General features: G+C 45.3%; 1 protein-coding gene across 1 annotated transcript in view; it reads left to right on the forward strand.

The window, feature by feature from the left end:
- Positions 1–8,843: 8,843 nt before the first annotated feature.
- Positions 8,844–16,127, forward strand: part of aatkb (apoptosis-associated tyrosine kinase b) — a 67,221-nt gene continuing 59,937 nt past the window's right edge. Inside the window, exon 1 of the mRNA XM_062526973.1 lies at positions 8,844–8,901. Coding sequence (XP_062382957.1) covers positions 8,844–8,901 — 58 coding nt within the window. The remainder of the gene's footprint in view (positions 8,902–16,127) is intronic.

Consider the following 16,127-nt stretch of genomic DNA (forward strand, 5'->3'; position numbering starts at 1 on the left):
ACCGCACCCCGGTCAGCCTTCCAAAAAAGAAACCGCGCTCCAAAAAGTATTTAGTGTTTCTATGGGTCACTTGAGGAGTCGTCATGGATAGCGATGAATCACACCAAGCGTTAACATATTTGTGACTTTTCTTTTTTTCAAAGTTGAAGTCTCATCATCGCCCAAATATGTGTATTCAGCATATTCAAGGATTTGTGTCCTTGTATTGGCCAAGTTGGTATCTCTTGGGAGGAACTGCAATTTGCACAGTCTGAATACACCTCTAGCTCAATGCATTACATGTCCTTTGACTTTGTTCAAGTTTGTCTCATTGACCAAATAGGTGCATCAGCGTATATAGGTGGCTCAAGGGTTTGTGTCCTTGTGCTGATTTTCAGTCATGGTATCTTTAGAGTGGTAACACCATTTGCACAGTCTGAATGCAACTCAAGCATTCTTAGTATGCCATTCAGCCCAGAACAAACACACACACACACACACACACACACACACACACACACACACACACACACACCACACACACACACACACGCACACACACACATACATACACACAGTATACATCTCTCTGTCTCCCTCTGCTATTCAGCTACCATTCACTCCCTTTCTCTGTCCATGTCACTTTTATTCACTTACACCTCTCTCTCTCTCTCTCTCTCTCTCTCCCCCCCCCCTCTCTCTCTCTCTCTCTCTATCTTACTCACCAGTTCTTGTGTTTGTCTTCCCAGCTTGCTGTTGTCTGATCTGATCCGTTCCTCCTCGGCCCTCTGTCTTAAATACCGGAGGCCCACGGGGGCCATGACTCCATCATCTCCCAGACAGCTGTCACCATGCTGCCCATCCTCCTCTTCCTCCTCCTCCTCCTCCTCCTCCTCTTCTTCCTCCTCCTCCTCCTCTTCCTCCTGTCCTCTCCTGCTCTAGTCCGCTGTCAGTTCTCATACACAGAGTTCTCCAGTCACTGATTGGCATGTCTTCCTACACCCCCCCCCCCCCCCCAACCACACACACACACACACACACACATTCCATCCACCCTCCCTAGCTATCGTCCGGCTGGCATCAGGTTGGCATGGGCCCGGGGTGAACGGGAGGGCAAGGCGTCGGTCGGCAGGCACCACTTCAGCATGGGCACGATGTGAGGATTCCAGCAAAGGCCGCGAACTCTTGTGTGCCCCAGTGGAGAGAGTGTGCCAGGGCTTAGCCAATGCCACATCATTATAATTGGGCAGTGCTAGTTTCACTGGAACATCTGGATCTTATTTGTATGCGAGAACAAAATCAAAAAAATCAAAAGCCTTTGTGCAATTATAGACACAATTATATTGTAAAAGCTTGTCTCATCAAATGACAAATAATCTAGACCTATATGTTAGCTACACTGTCCAAACAAATATGTTGGAAACAACACAAACTGTCCCTATCTGTACACAGAGATGTGTTTAAAAACAACACAGGTTGTGTTATTTTCAACACATATTGTGTAACAAATAGCAAAAGCAGTGATGATGATGATGTCCCTATCTGAACACAGAGATGTGTTGTTTTCAACACATTCATTTTGAAAGTGTACTCTGATTCAGGTTCAGAGTTGATGTAGAAAATATATTTATAAAACGTTTTTCTTTTTTCATGACTACTTAAACATCCCTACGTGTTTTCGGCCAAGCTCTGGCCTTCAGAGCTGATGTCTTTGAAGAGTTTGAAGCACCTGCACCTGCATTTTCTTGTTTTTGAAGGGTTTACCAATGCACCCCAGAGGCTAAATGCTGAACTGGCCTTGGGCTGAGAAGCCTGATACACCAAAGGGCTCCTTCTGTCTGTGTGGATGAGAAGAAGAACCCTGCAGTATGGACCACAGGCCTGCTGTGGCCCCCGGAGCTCAACCCTACTTACGGTACTCTGGGTCGGGGTGGATATCGATCAGCTTCACCTCAGATTACATTGGAAACATGGACCCGCACCCACACATGCACGCACACACACACACACACACACACACACACACACACACACACACACACACTCACCTCACCCTGCTGTGCTTACATCATCTGACAGCATTTCAGAATGATGTCTCTTAGAAAGATCAGGGGTTGATATCTGTGTGTGTGTGTGTGTGTGTGTGTGTGTGTGTGTGTGTGTGTGTGTGTGTGTGTGTATTCTTTGTCTTTGTCTGTGGAAGAGAATGAGTGTGTGAGTGTATCTGTATTTATTGCGTGCCAGTATGGTGCTTTGTGTGGGTATATGTATACATGTGTCTGTGTGTGTCCAAGTACATTTTAGTGTGTGTGTGTGTGTGTGTGTGTGTGTGTGTCTGTGTGTCTGTGTGTCTGTGTGTCTGTGTGCGTGCGTGTGTGTGTGTGTGTGTGTGATGAATATGTGTTGTGCTCTTAGTTCACTACTGTGCGTTTTAGCAGAGTGTTTCTCTTTAGGTGGTCTTTTATCCCGCTCAGGCTTAAACACATCAGGGAGTGCACTTCTCTCTCTTTTACTCTCAACGAATTCCTTTATTTGCATCATTACGAGACGCTGAGTTATTCTAACAGAAATCAAAGGAAACATTATCTGCGTTTTGAAAGAAAATCAATCTTGTAAACCTTGGCTTACTGTAATAAGGCCCCGTATTGTATCCCAGTGATATCACAGAGACTCTTTTTGCTTTGTGATTTCAAAGGTCGCACAATAAAACATATTTTTTCATGTTCTGAGATGAGATTACGGGATTTATTACTGAATATAATGAAACACATATTATCTATATAATGACTGTTACAGTGGCATTATTAACTGACATTATTACATGAGACCATACTGTACATTCGAGTTCTTCCGCATTCACACGTGTGCTACAGTATATGCTTGTTGAAATGCATCGTGGCATTCCCTGCCTCTCCTCCGTCTCTCCTCCATCAATACTTGTAATATCTACTGCTGTCTGTTCTGCTCTGCTCTGCTCTCTGCATCTACAGTATACTGCAGCTCTGGCTAAAGCCTGTACCTCAGTGCTCAACTCCTCCTCGGCTCTGCAGTGTGTGCAGTTCTGCCGCAGGTCTTTGAGACGGCTAGCCCTCTCTGGAGAGATCGCCGAGACAAGTCACTGTCCGGCGGAAAGGTTTGCGTGCCTGTCTAATTATGTGGCGATAGGGTTACACGCAGATGTTTGCACCCTGTTAATGTGTGTGTGTGTGTGTGTGTATGTGTGTGTGTGTGTGTGTGTTTGTGAGTGCATGTGTGTCTCTGTGTATGTGTGTTTGTTTATGTGTGTGTGTGCGTGTGTGTTTATTGATGGTGGTGAAAGATACTCTAAACACTGTTTGTCTGCGGTCATGTTTTTTTTTCTTTCTTGGTTGTAGTAACTGCTCCACAAAAGGGAGAAAAAAAAAACCCTTTTGGCTCCGTACGTCTGTACGCGGTGATTTACACGACAGATGATCCATCACCCTGATGGAGCGGAGCCCACAAGAGGAACAGTGTGATTCCTGCCGTGGGGCTCTCGAAGCCGATATCAAACATATTCCATCTGCATATTTTCCCCATCACTCATGCACACACAAGCCAGCGAGAGTCAGCGCTCAAACTAGTATGTGTGTGTGTGCGTGTGTGTGTGTGTCTGTGTCAGTATTGTGTGTTTGTCTCTGTGTGTGTGTGTGTGTGTGTGTGTGTGTGTGTGTGTGTGTGTGTGTGTGTGTGTGTGTGTGTGTGTGTGTGTGTGTGTGTGTGTGTGTGTGTGTGTGTGCGCGTGTACGTGTGTGCGCGTGTGTACGTGTGTGTGTGTGTGTGTGTGTGCGCGTGTGTGTGTGTGTGTGTGTGTGTGTGTGTGTTAGTGTGTGCGTGTGTGTTTCTGTGTGCGTGTGCATACAGGCAAAACAACAAACATTTTGTGAGGCTCGCAGCCTTAATGTTGGTGTCATCTCCAGCGCATTGACATGCACAGGTAACTGAAACCACCTTGAAGACGAAGATTAATGGATCTGAAGGAGACAAGTAATGAGTAATGAGCAAGGGCTCCTTTCTGCCGCACGGAGCACACACCTGTGTTTGTTTATGACCTTACTTATTTATTTATTTACTTCTATCTTTATTTATTTGTGTATTTATTTCAGGGTTTTTTTTCCTTCTTCTGTCGTCTTGCAGGCCTTGTGTGTGTGTGTGTGTGTGTGTGTGTGTGTGTGTGTGTGTGTGTGTGTGTGTGTGTGTGTACTGAAACTAGCAGGCACATTCCTCTTCACGTGCGAGAGCCCTCCAGCCCACGGCATCCTCTGGGTAAACAGGTCAAGAATGATCTGCTATTGGAGGGAAGAAATGTAACGGGGAGGAGGAGAGAGAGATAGAGATACAGAGAGAGAGAGAGAGTGATAGAGAGAGAGAGAGAAAGTGATAGAGATAGATAGAGAGAGAGAGTGATAGAGAGAGAGATGGAAAGACAGGAGATGAGGGAGATATAGAGAGGAGGAAAGATGGAGGGAAACAGCACATGAGACATAGAGAGGAGGATAGATGGAGTAAACATCAAGTGAGACAGATGGAGAGAGAGAGGGAAAAGAAAAGGGGAGGGGGAGAAAGAGAGGTTGGAAAAGGATGGAAGATCTGGTCAGTGAGTAAGAAAATGGAGTGATGGAAGAACAGAAACAAAGGGATAGAGAGAGAGGGATGACAGATGAAGAGAGGAACATGGAAAAGAAAAGATGGGGAGAGAAAAACAGACCAAGAAATTGGAACAATTTAGTGAGTAAGTGAGTGAATGAATGAGTGTGTGAGTGAGGGAGTGAGTGAGTGTGTGAGTGAGTGAGGGAGGGAGTGAGTCAGTGAGTGAGTGTGTGAGTGAGGGAGGGAGTCAGTGAGTGAGTGAGTGAGTGAGTGAGGGAGGGAGAGAGATGGGAGGAAGAGACAGACATGGTCTGCGTTCTCAGAGGTCTACTCCAGTCCAGACAGCATGGGCTCCTGCAGCTGTCTGGCTGCTGATGGACCTGTAGCTTCACAGGGGGGACCGTACAGCACAGCTGGGCTCCCCCCCTCCCACACACACACACACACACACACACACACACACACACACACACACACCACCTCCTCCGTCTCCAGACAGGCCTCCAGCCCACACAGTCCCACAGGCACCATTCCGCTCCTCTCCCTGGATCCTGCTGGGAAGGCCGTCCTCTCCCAGTGCATTATGGGATGGTGGCAGGCAGAAAAAGGCGGACTTCTGAGCTAAATTAGGAGAGAGGATGAGAGCAGGGGGAGAGGGGGGGCTCAGAGGGGGACCAATGTAATAAGCTCAGTGGCTGATGGGAAAGGGGGGGCGGGGGTTTAGGGGGGAAGTGCTGTTGAAGAGGTCAGCTTCCACTCCTCAACCTTCTAATCCTCTGTGGACGGCTGTGTGTGTGTGTGTGTGTGTGTGTGCGTGTGTGTGTGTGTGTGTCTGCGCGTGCGTGCGTGCGTGTGTCTGTGTCTGTCTGTCTGTGTGTGTGTGTGTGTGTGTGTGTGTGTGCGTGTGTGCCTGTGTGCGTGCGTGCGTGCGTGCGTGCGTGCGTGCGTGCGTGCGTGCGTACGTGCGTGCGTGTGCGTGTGTGTGTGTGTGTGTGTTTCATGCATTCCAGCATGGTGTGTGGGTGGGTGTGTAGGTGTAGTAGGGGTGAGAGAGAGAACAAAACATTATATAACAAATCAATCCTGAAGTGAAACATTGATTTAGAGAAAGTATATCATTTGTCTGATATGGCAAGTGTCTCTGCAATCAACAGACTTGCTCAGGAGTCATATTAAAGCAGTGATAAGACACATTAGCATATCTGATTACAGGATGGCACAACTCCTATACTGACAGCACTCTCTGTGAGGCCCATGCAGTGTCTCTCTCACACACACACACACACACACACACACACACACACACACACACACACACACACACACGCAGGCTCACACAGGCGTCCACGAATTGCTGAGGCTTTGCTGTAACAGCAGGTTTATGTGGGGCATGCCCTTAGGAAAATTCTAGGTGACCAGTAAGCGAGCCGACGGTTGTGTGTGTGTGTGTGTGTGTGTGCGTGTGTGTGTGTTTGCGTGTGTGTGTTTCACGGGCCACGGGTTCTCATTTAAAAGTGTGTTAAGCACGACACAGATCTGGGTCATTCTCTGGCTTACTTTGGACATTTCAAATCCCATGGCGTCATTTCTATGTTTTTACAGGCCTGGAGGTGGGGGGAGACTCAGTGAGGGTGTCAGTGTGCTATTAGTGTTTTAGGTGATCTCAGAGGGGAGTGACTGAGGTGTTTGGGTGTGTGTGTGTGGAGTGTGTCTGTGTGTGTGAGTGTTTTTTATTTTTTTTATTTTTTTATCTGTGTTTGCATTTCCCTCAACACCACCGCCATCACTTCACCCCTCCCGAGAGGTTCCCATGGAAACAAAGGAGAGTGACAGTGAATCCGAGGCGGGGAAAAAAATGGCATGAAGTAGCAACATTTCTACCATCCCGGGCCTCTGTTATGTTATAGTTAGACGTGAACGTGTCTGTGGGCTGAACGGACGGATGGCTGAGAAAATTGTGGTATAAGACAATGAGCTGTCACACATACTGGCATAATAACATTTTACAAACAGTTGGCAAAGTCAGAATGGATGACCTGTCTGCGTCTGAGATTATCATGGCAAACCAGGGAAAGTTGAGGAAATAGTCTCCAACGTTTGTCATTTCTGTCAGTTTCCTTAGTCATTATTTCTGAATACTTACATTGGCATTACACTGGATCTCCACTAGACTGGGATCTCCACAGTGCTGCTGGATAATGATAGTGCGGGTGTTTAGTGGTTAGCCACGAATACTGTGCTGCTCTATTTTAATAAGTGCAGCAGCCTACTCAGGATGCTAAAGAAGTATTCGGTCCGAGGCCAATTTCCTTGTTAGCATTCTGCTCAGGCACGTAGAGTCCTGAGTGAAAAATTTCCATTCTACTTTTTTTTGCCGTTTTATTGTTGTTTTCTTCAAAGTGTTCCGCTGTAGGCCTCTGTGTGTGAACAGACACACACACGCACACACACGCTCACACACACACCCACACACACACACACACACACACACACATAGGCCGCCTATACAGTATATGAACCTGAAACCCCCTCAGCAGTTGTAGAGAAAAGAAAAAAAGAAGAAGAAAAAAAGAAAGAAGAGAAAAGGACTGAACAAATCATTACAGACGTACAAAACACTAGAGGTGAAGTGGACACACTCAAACCAAAGCTCGGGCATACTGTAACTCTTTCCCTGTCCTCGCCAATGACACCGAGCCACTCCGGAGGGCATTAAAGGCTTTGGGGACGTGAGGGGGCAGACTAATGCCCTGCAGTGTGATGGTAGTAGCCAGCGGGGCCTTGATGGGTGGACTGTGTCCATGAAATGGATGAGTTGAGGTGTGACTGCTGCTGCTGCTGCTGCTGCTTACTGTAGCATAACAGTCTCTCTCTGTCCATCGGCCTGGTTTGCTTATGCATGCAGTGGGGCCCCTCATTCATCACACAACCACTCTGCTTAAGTGGAGGGTACATCTGTAGCATACCCCCACTATAAGCCTATCTACTGCTCTCTCTCTCTCTCTCTCTCTCTCTCTCTCTCTCTCTCACACACACACACACACACACACACACAACACACACTGATTGTTGCTTCATGATTTCTGTCTCTCTCCTCTCCTCTCACCATACTGTATTTATGTACTGTATACTGTGTGAGTGTGTGTGTGTGTGTATGAGTTGGGGTGGTGGTGTGTGTGTGGGAGGGGGGGTCATGCAACACCAATCCCGCATGCAACACCTGTTTCAGAATGCACTATTCATCACAGCACTACTTGTGATTGTGACTTTTTGTTCACAAGAAAAACAGTGGTGCACCATCGTGGTTTTTGATCAATGACACTATGTTAGATTAATTCACGGTGGGCTGCCTCAGTGGAATTTCAATTTTAGACACCATGCGCGTCCTAGCTGCTCAATTTGCATTTGCGTTATGGCCTCAGGTTGTAATTACGCTTAAGTGCTAATTACTTAACAGCCACTCCGATCCATATACTACAGTAAATGAAATGAAATGACATAGGCTACTCTGGATCGCTTATCCGTGCAGTTTGTGCAGGAGGGGAGAAAAAAACATAATTCCCAGCTGTTCTACCTTTACGCTGCGATTCTGGCGGATATCTTTCCCCTCCCCCCGGCACAGTCAAGAGCGAGTGTTGCTCGGGACCATTGCGAGTAAGATGGCGTTCTCTCCGTCAGCACTCGAACAGCTCCCGGTTGACGCGCTGCTAACGATTTAATTGAATTAAACTGTGTACAGTTTGCGGCGGGCAAAACGCGTTAGCTTTTTTGTGTTTTTTAATCACACATCAATGCATTCGAGAGGGTTTCGTTGTGGTCAGAGATTCTTTGGAGGACCAACGCGTGTTTTGGTGCAAAGTCTTGCAGGGACAGAAGCTGGAGAGGTCTGTCTAATTGCCTCGGTGTTAACCGGTGCCTCTGCTGCGACAATCTCTCTCAATTTCCCCCAGTTTTCATGAATGGGGAAATACCACACAGAAAAAAGATAAGAGCTGACAAGCAAGTGTCTTCTCTGGGACAAATGAATAGCGTTGTAGTGCGCAGAATTGTCATTCAACATCTGTCTCTTCACTCGACGCCTGCTCACTTTTCAGCGGGGAAAGCAATGCACCGAGGACCGCAAACCTCCGTGAATCAATGAGGATGCACAGTCCGAGCACTGAATTTTCAGCCAGAATAGACTAGCGCACTTTTGATTCTCCGATACCCCGCACTCGTCCACCGGCTCAGCGAGAATGTGGGCGCTTCTGGTAGCGATGATCATGACTTCCATCTTCAACCCGGGTTTTGCCCTCAGCTCCCATTTCGACACAGGTGAGTTCCAATGAAGCACTGACATTCCACTGCAAACTGAAATACCCCTTTATGCTAACATTCTACACACTACTGTGCGTAACGCAGTGTTTGATTGACCAACTAGATATCCTCAAAACATGTCAAACAACCGATGGTATTCAGTGATTCTGCAGTGATACGTTTGTTCAGGCAAAAGAGCGCTCAACCCTCGAGCTGTCAGTTCGTGTTATGACAAGAAAATAACAATGGAGGGGGGAATGATAAGCGCTCAGTTGTTTTATGTCCCAGCTGTTAAAAATGGACATTTACTGTTATGCTGCTATACATATGATGTACGATATCACCGTCAGGGACCTCTTCAGGAGTATTATGCATGCATATCTGTCTGTCTTTCAATGATACGCTGTTGGTTTCCCTAGGTTGTTGTTTATTAACCCTTTCATGCACGCATTATGAAAAAAAGTGTCTAGATTTTTTTAGTATTGATTTTAGTACTCTATATGAGCCCAATATTGAAAATCAGTTGGAATTTTTTAAAAATATGCTTTTATATAGAAGTTATGTTATTGTCCACGTATGTGGACAGTGCGCAACAAAGGGGTAAAAAAGGATAAAATGTAATGACAGAAAATGTGGAAACTATGGCCCTCTACTTCCTCCATACTACCCACCCAGCCCTCTACTACCCCCATACTACCCACCCACCTCTCTACTACCTCCATACTACCCGCCCAACCCCTCTACTACCCCCATTATTGCTCACCGACCCTCACCCACCCCTCTACTACCCCCATATTACCCACCTCTACTACCACCACTACCCAACCACCCCTCTACTACATCCATACTACCCACCCCTCTACTACTAATCCACCCACACCTCCAGTACTCTCATACCCACCCCTCTACTACCCACCCAACCCTCTATTACCCCCATATTACCATACCACCTTGGCATTACCACATGTAATTAGGTCATTATTTATAGATATGTTTACCAAATGTTTGTTTCTTTGTAATTTAAAGCAATTAAAATCATATTTGAAAAAAAAAAAAAAAGAAAAGTCCTAGTTACAAAATCTAATTCTTGGCCATTTAACTCCTCTGTTGCGCAACGTCCACATACGTGGACAGTTGCTTTTTAGGGTCTACAAACTCCATTTTACATCCGATTTAATTTCTGAAAACGTAGAGTTGTTCAACACACTCTCCTGTACAGCATAATATTTTTTTTTACATGATTTTGCCTTCTTGAGTACTAGCTTTTTACAGATATGCCTGGAGCATTCAGCATATGGCCATTACTGTCACTCATGTTGAATTGATGATGTCATCAAGCAGTCAATATTCGAAATATAAGATGATACATATTGTTAATATATTGCCAAGGACCTACTAAAACTGCCCTGAAGTGGATTGGTGTATATCAACATGATAAATAAGTAGAAAACAGAGTTAAAGTTACTGTCCACGCATGTGGACGTTGCGCATGAAAGGGTTAAGATAGTGATTTAATTTAAGTAGCTTGACATAGCAGGTATGAGCATGACAGAACTTAAGCCTACAGATGATAAAATGTATGGATGGCTAACCTTTAGGTTCAGTGGTTGAGGTAAGGACTGTGGGGGGAAGGGGTTGGTTCAGGTATGCTGGCTTTCTCTCATTGGGAAAAAAAGATGCAATCCAGAAATCCCTTTAGTTTATGTTGTTAAGCCCATCTCCATAAAATAAAGCCCTAAGAAGATTTACTTAGGATCAAACAGCTCTTTGTGGAACCCTTTTGAAGGTTCTCTGATCGTTGTTACCCTGCTACTGCCACTCTCCTCTTAGTCCTTTAGAACTGTTTTCATCAAAAACCTTCCAAATCTGCAGAAAGCTATATATAACCATTTGAATTATTTCCCAGAACTTAGCCTTATTTTCCTGGTGGTATAGTAGTCACTCCAGAGCCCTACAGGGCAAAGGTCAGAGATCAGTGTTGGATGTAAGAGGATTGTTCTGGAAGCAGGTCTGTCTTGAACCAAAGGAACAGCCATTCATATATACGGAGAAGCTATTTATCCTCGCAGCCAACAGCAAAGCAGCTAACTGGCCGCAGACCACTCAGTCCATTGAGGTTATTTTTAACATATGCACACCCTCACACAAATGCACCAGCACAATCACCAGCAGCTCAGTCAATTCATTACGCTCAGCTCCACAGCGTATGTAGCCTATACACTGCACACAGCTCCATATGAGGAACAGGTTATCAAATAGGACGGCAGTCAGCCAATCATTTTGCACCTTATGCTGAGGCTTGCTACAGTATCTCACCCTGTAATCAACGCTCAGCAGCAATACATGCAGCTCCTTGAGTGGTTCCCATGGCGACCAGGAGAGGCAGCCTCTCTTTGGATGGGACCTCCCCCACCAACTCCCCCCCCCACCCCCACTCTGTGAATGGATGCCACAGTGTTGCATCGTTGCTATGTATTTCTGTCATTCGGTGATCGCAATGCGAATTGACATTTTGAAGGCTGTCATCACACATGATGCACGTGCCCTTTTCTTTGAAGAACATTATTAGAGAGAGATGAAAGCTTTAGGTGTAAACAGCTTGTTCAGAAATCCCCCTCCTCCCCCCCCCACACCCCTTCTTCCTGGTCTCAAACACTCTACATTTTGAATGGTTCTTTCAAAAGCATCCATTTACTTTATCCTTTGACATGAAACCATTCCCTCTCTTTGGTTGTATAAAAGATTTCTGTCCCTATTGATTCGAGCTGGTGTCTTTGTCCCTTAATGTAAAAGTCAGTCAAGTCAGGCTATTCCAGTCATTGCTCAGTGTAATGATCACTGGCACTTCCTTGAAAGCATATTCTTGCTTTCATACTCATTCTTTCATGTTATACGTTTTGACACTTGCCATCTTTTTAAAACTCGTATTACAAGAATATGAGTGAAAGAGAACAAAATTTGAACCGAAATTCGACATTAAGCGCTTTCGTCCGGATAAAAAAAAGAAAAGTGGGGTTGGAGTCTATTCATCTTTGTCATAAGAGGGTTATGACCCATATGCTGGGGGTTTTCCATTTCTAAATGAGGTCCTATCTAGACAGACCCATTCCCACACAGGGACAAATGATCCCTTTTAGGAGTATGACTTAATACCTCTCCCATACATATCTAAAAGAAGTAACATCATATTAATGTGCAGAATTAACTGACACTGTGACCCGTGATGACAAATGGTGGGCGACTGTAATTTGAATTCTGGATGATGCGGATTTCTTTAAAAATACATGGAGGAGAGAGAGAGAGAGAGAGAGGGGTAGAGGGAGAGAAAGAGAGTGTGTTTCTGATTGAGAGAAAAAGAAGCTATGGGAGGCAGATTAAAACCAAAAAGGGAGAGGGACTAGGGTAGTGAGGCTAAGAGAGAGAGAGAGGAAGAGAGAGAGATGAAGAGAAAGAGAGAGAGAGGAAGAGAAAGAGATGGAGAGATTACTCAGGCTGTCAAAACGAAAATGATAGAGAAACAGAGGTTGTTAGACAGAGTGAAAATTAGATGGCATTACCGAGATGAATAGAGAGAGAGAGGGAAAGAGAGAGAGAGAGAGAGAGAGAGAGAGAGAGAGAGAGAGAGAGAGAGAGAGAGAGAGAGAGAGAGGGGGTGGACAGAGAGAGACGGAGAGTAAATTGTCCCGTGATGGAGTGATAGGAAGGTGATGACATCACCGCTGAGCAGGAGGGCTCGGGTTTGTCCAGGCTGGCAGCTTCGCCTAGGGCACCAGGAGCTCACGTTTCTCATCGGGCAGATGCACAGACGACTGTGCCCCTGAAGGACCCCCTCCCAACACCTCAGTAGAACTGTGTTCATATCATTGATTGGGACCCAGAGCATCTTAGGGATACAGAGACACTGACACAGAGCCGCTTTAGGTAAGAACGAGGATTTAACAACAACGGAGCACGCAGATGCGTTCGTCGATATATTTTTAGAGGTTGATGAACTCTAGGTTGTTTGCTGTTGAGGCTGTTCACCTGATATCCATCCTTATAGAGGACAGAGATTGTGTGTCTGTTAAGGTTGTTTGTTTGTGTGTGTGAGTGTGTGTGAGAATATTAAGATGTTGTAAACAAGCTACATGAGGTCATCATAATCGTATTCATCATTGTGTCATAGCACTAATCGTGTCATCATCAGTTCCAAGGACAGTGGGCTGATGAGCAGAAGCCTTTACGCATATGGCTGGTAGTTGTTTATTATCATAGTCATTTGGCAGTATTCTCTTGCTTTTTAATAGGTTAGTAATGGGGTTGTTTATGTACCGGACCACAAAATCTCATCCTAGATTTGTGCGTATGAACATTTCTCTCTCTACGTCACTCTCTTTTTCTTCTTCTTCTTCTCCTCCTTCTCTCTCGCTCTCATTCTCTCAGAAGGTGATTATTTCTAAGTGCTAGGTTTTCGCATTCCATTTGCTACGCCATAAATAAGTCTAAGAAAATATGTCTCTCTCTCTCTCTCTCTCTCTCTCGCTCTCTCTCCTATCTTCCACCCTCTCTCTATCTCTATCTCTCCCTCTCCATCTCTCTCTCTTCCTCCTCTCTTTCTCCTAAGTGAAGCACTCAGTGGCCCACACGTTGGCAGAGGGCCATGTTGGGTAACTATTCCAGCGGAGGCATTGGAGTGCTACTGTGGTTTTCATGGGAGTGTTCTTTTATTTCGTTATGTGTACGGACGTGCTCAAGCCGTATTTGGGCTTTGGCGGGGTTGGTTTTAAGGACAAGGCTACCGCAAATGGCCTGGGCCTGGGTCTTCAGAGAAGTGTGTGTGTATGTGTGTGTGTGTGCGTCGTATGCAGATGGTGAAATGACTTATAATTCATCCTGATGGCTGAAATAGAGCAGCGGCATTGATTCGATGATTCATCATCCATGCTATATTTTCATAATCTGTCTCTCTATCTCATTTTTCCTGAAGCCAAGATTCTCCCGATCTTTTCACCTCTCCTCTCAGAGAGATCAAAAGCATGTCTTAAGTATCAAAAGTACACCGTGTCTGGTGTCCCAGACTCACCCCCCACCCCTCCTCTCTCATGATGGGTGGGGACGGATTACAAACAGACATCAACAAGTAGCCTACGGCTCCAGAGACACAGCAACAAGATTCCACTGATCTCTCAGTCCATTCAGGACATAGCATGACATAGCAGGTAGTCTGTGAGTGCCTCAGCCATAATAACCATTGACCTGCCTTTTCAGCAGCCTTTTCAGCAGCCTTTTCAGCACAGACAACTCCTTTACAGCTCAAAAACCAAAATCGAACTGGAGTGTTGCGTCTGACTTTTGCATCAAAGTCTCTAACACCTATCTGTACTGGTCTTGTTTGTTCTCATTTCCCTTGCTTTGACAACAAATTCTACTGTATGTGTACGTATTACTGAGGCACAATAAAAGTGAGAGGTCAGTTTAAGATCGCGTTTCCCTTTCATTTTGCTTTTGATATCAAAAAGCTGCAACCGGTGTGTTTTCTTTACCCTCGCTGCCTGAGGATCCACAGATGTTTTCAGCAGCAACACATGTCCCCACTGATGACTAATAAGATAGTAAGGGGAGATAAACAGGCAAGAGGACGTCAGGGTCCTGTCTCTCTTTCATGCAGTCCAATGAAAGGGAACAGAGGCGATCGCTTTAGCAGTGTGTTTAGCAGTGACAGCACCTCCTTAGGGAGAACTTATTCGCATAAATGTTTTGATGTCTTTTGTGTGTGTGAGTGTGTGTCTGTCTGTGTCTGTGTTTGTGTTTGTGTGTGTGTGTGTGTGTGTGTGTGTGTGTGTGCGTGTGTCTGTGCTAAGAGTTGTGCGTGTGTGAGTGAATTGCACATTAACCTGAATTTGAACGGTTTCGCCTCGGTACAGAGGGGATTATCAAAGCTTAAGATCTCAGAGAGAGCGAGGGGATTGGTGACAGGCACAGGGCTATTTTTAAAAAAGGAGAGCTTTTGGATGCCGTGTTTTTATTTATTTATTTATTTATTTCAGTATTTTGTTAAAGGGATCAAGGCAAACCGGGGCTGTATGTTGTCTCCTCTCCTCCATGATTGTTTGAGAGATAACGACTTCGTGGTTCTACAAGAGAGATAGACAGAGGGAGGGAGAGAGAAAAGAGAGGAAAGAAGAGAGAGAGGAAGGGATGAAGGCAGTACAGGACAAAAGGAGAAAGAATCGAATGACATAAGAGCGTGTCCTTGATCGTCCAGGGCAGGCCTTCCCTGTTTTGCCCGTCCGTGTAGTGGGGTCATCCCTGGCAGCATTGGGAGGCTGATGAGTATTCAACCAGGGAGATGTCAGAGGACGTCAGTCTCTCTCTCTCTCTCTCTCTCTCTCTCTCTCCTTCTCTTTCTTCCTCTCCTTCTCTCCTCTCTCTCTGTCTCTCTCTCTCACGCACTCTTTCTCTTTCTCTCTCTCTCCTTCTCTCCTCTCTCTGTCTCTCTTTCTCTTTCTCTCTTAGACACTCTTTCTCTTTCTCTCTCTTTCTCTTTCTTCCTCTCCTTCTCTCCTCTCTCTTTCTCTCTCTCTCCTCTCTCTCTCCTTCTCTCTTCTCTCTCTCTCTCTTTCTCCCCCTCTCTTTCTCTCGGGACACATCACCAGCTGGCGGTGCATGTGCAAATAGCTTTGCTGGAGCCCCAGGTTGAAATGCGACTCTTGATGCGGACCTCCTTTCTGTCCTTTTGTTCAGCTCTCTGTTGCAATGCGTTCCTCCAGACTCACACCAAATAAAACAGCTTATCTGGATGATACAGTACATAACTGGAGAGACCATAAATGTTGTTAGGGGAGCGGTGTTAAATCTCTTAACCACTCAGATACCTTGTTGATGGTGCATTGTAAAAGAGAGCAGGCTGTGACTCAAACATGAGGCTATAGCTGCCCTGTTTGTTAACAACAATAATAATAATAATAATAATAATAATAATAATAATAATAATAGTAATGCTGGAGGCCCATGTCTCCTTGGGAGACTAATTTAGCAAAGGACTGTTCATAGACTGTTAAATTATGGTAGGGACGGTCTTATGATGTTGCTGTAGAAGTGAATCTGCGGTAGGGATGACAATATCATATTGTATTATATTCTATCATATTATATGATATATTATATTATATTATGCTACATTATAGTATATTGTATCTATGTATTGATAAAGTTTTTTTGTCAATAATGTCAGTGATGATATGAAAATAGTACTGCTTTCCGCT

The sequence above is a fragment of the Sardina pilchardus genome, chromosome 22 (assembly GCF_963854185.1).
Source record: "Sardina pilchardus chromosome 22, fSarPil1.1, whole genome shotgun sequence".
In the NCBI taxonomy this organism is placed as follows: domain Eukaryota; kingdom Metazoa; phylum Chordata; class Actinopteri; order Clupeiformes; family Clupeidae; genus Sardina; species Sardina pilchardus.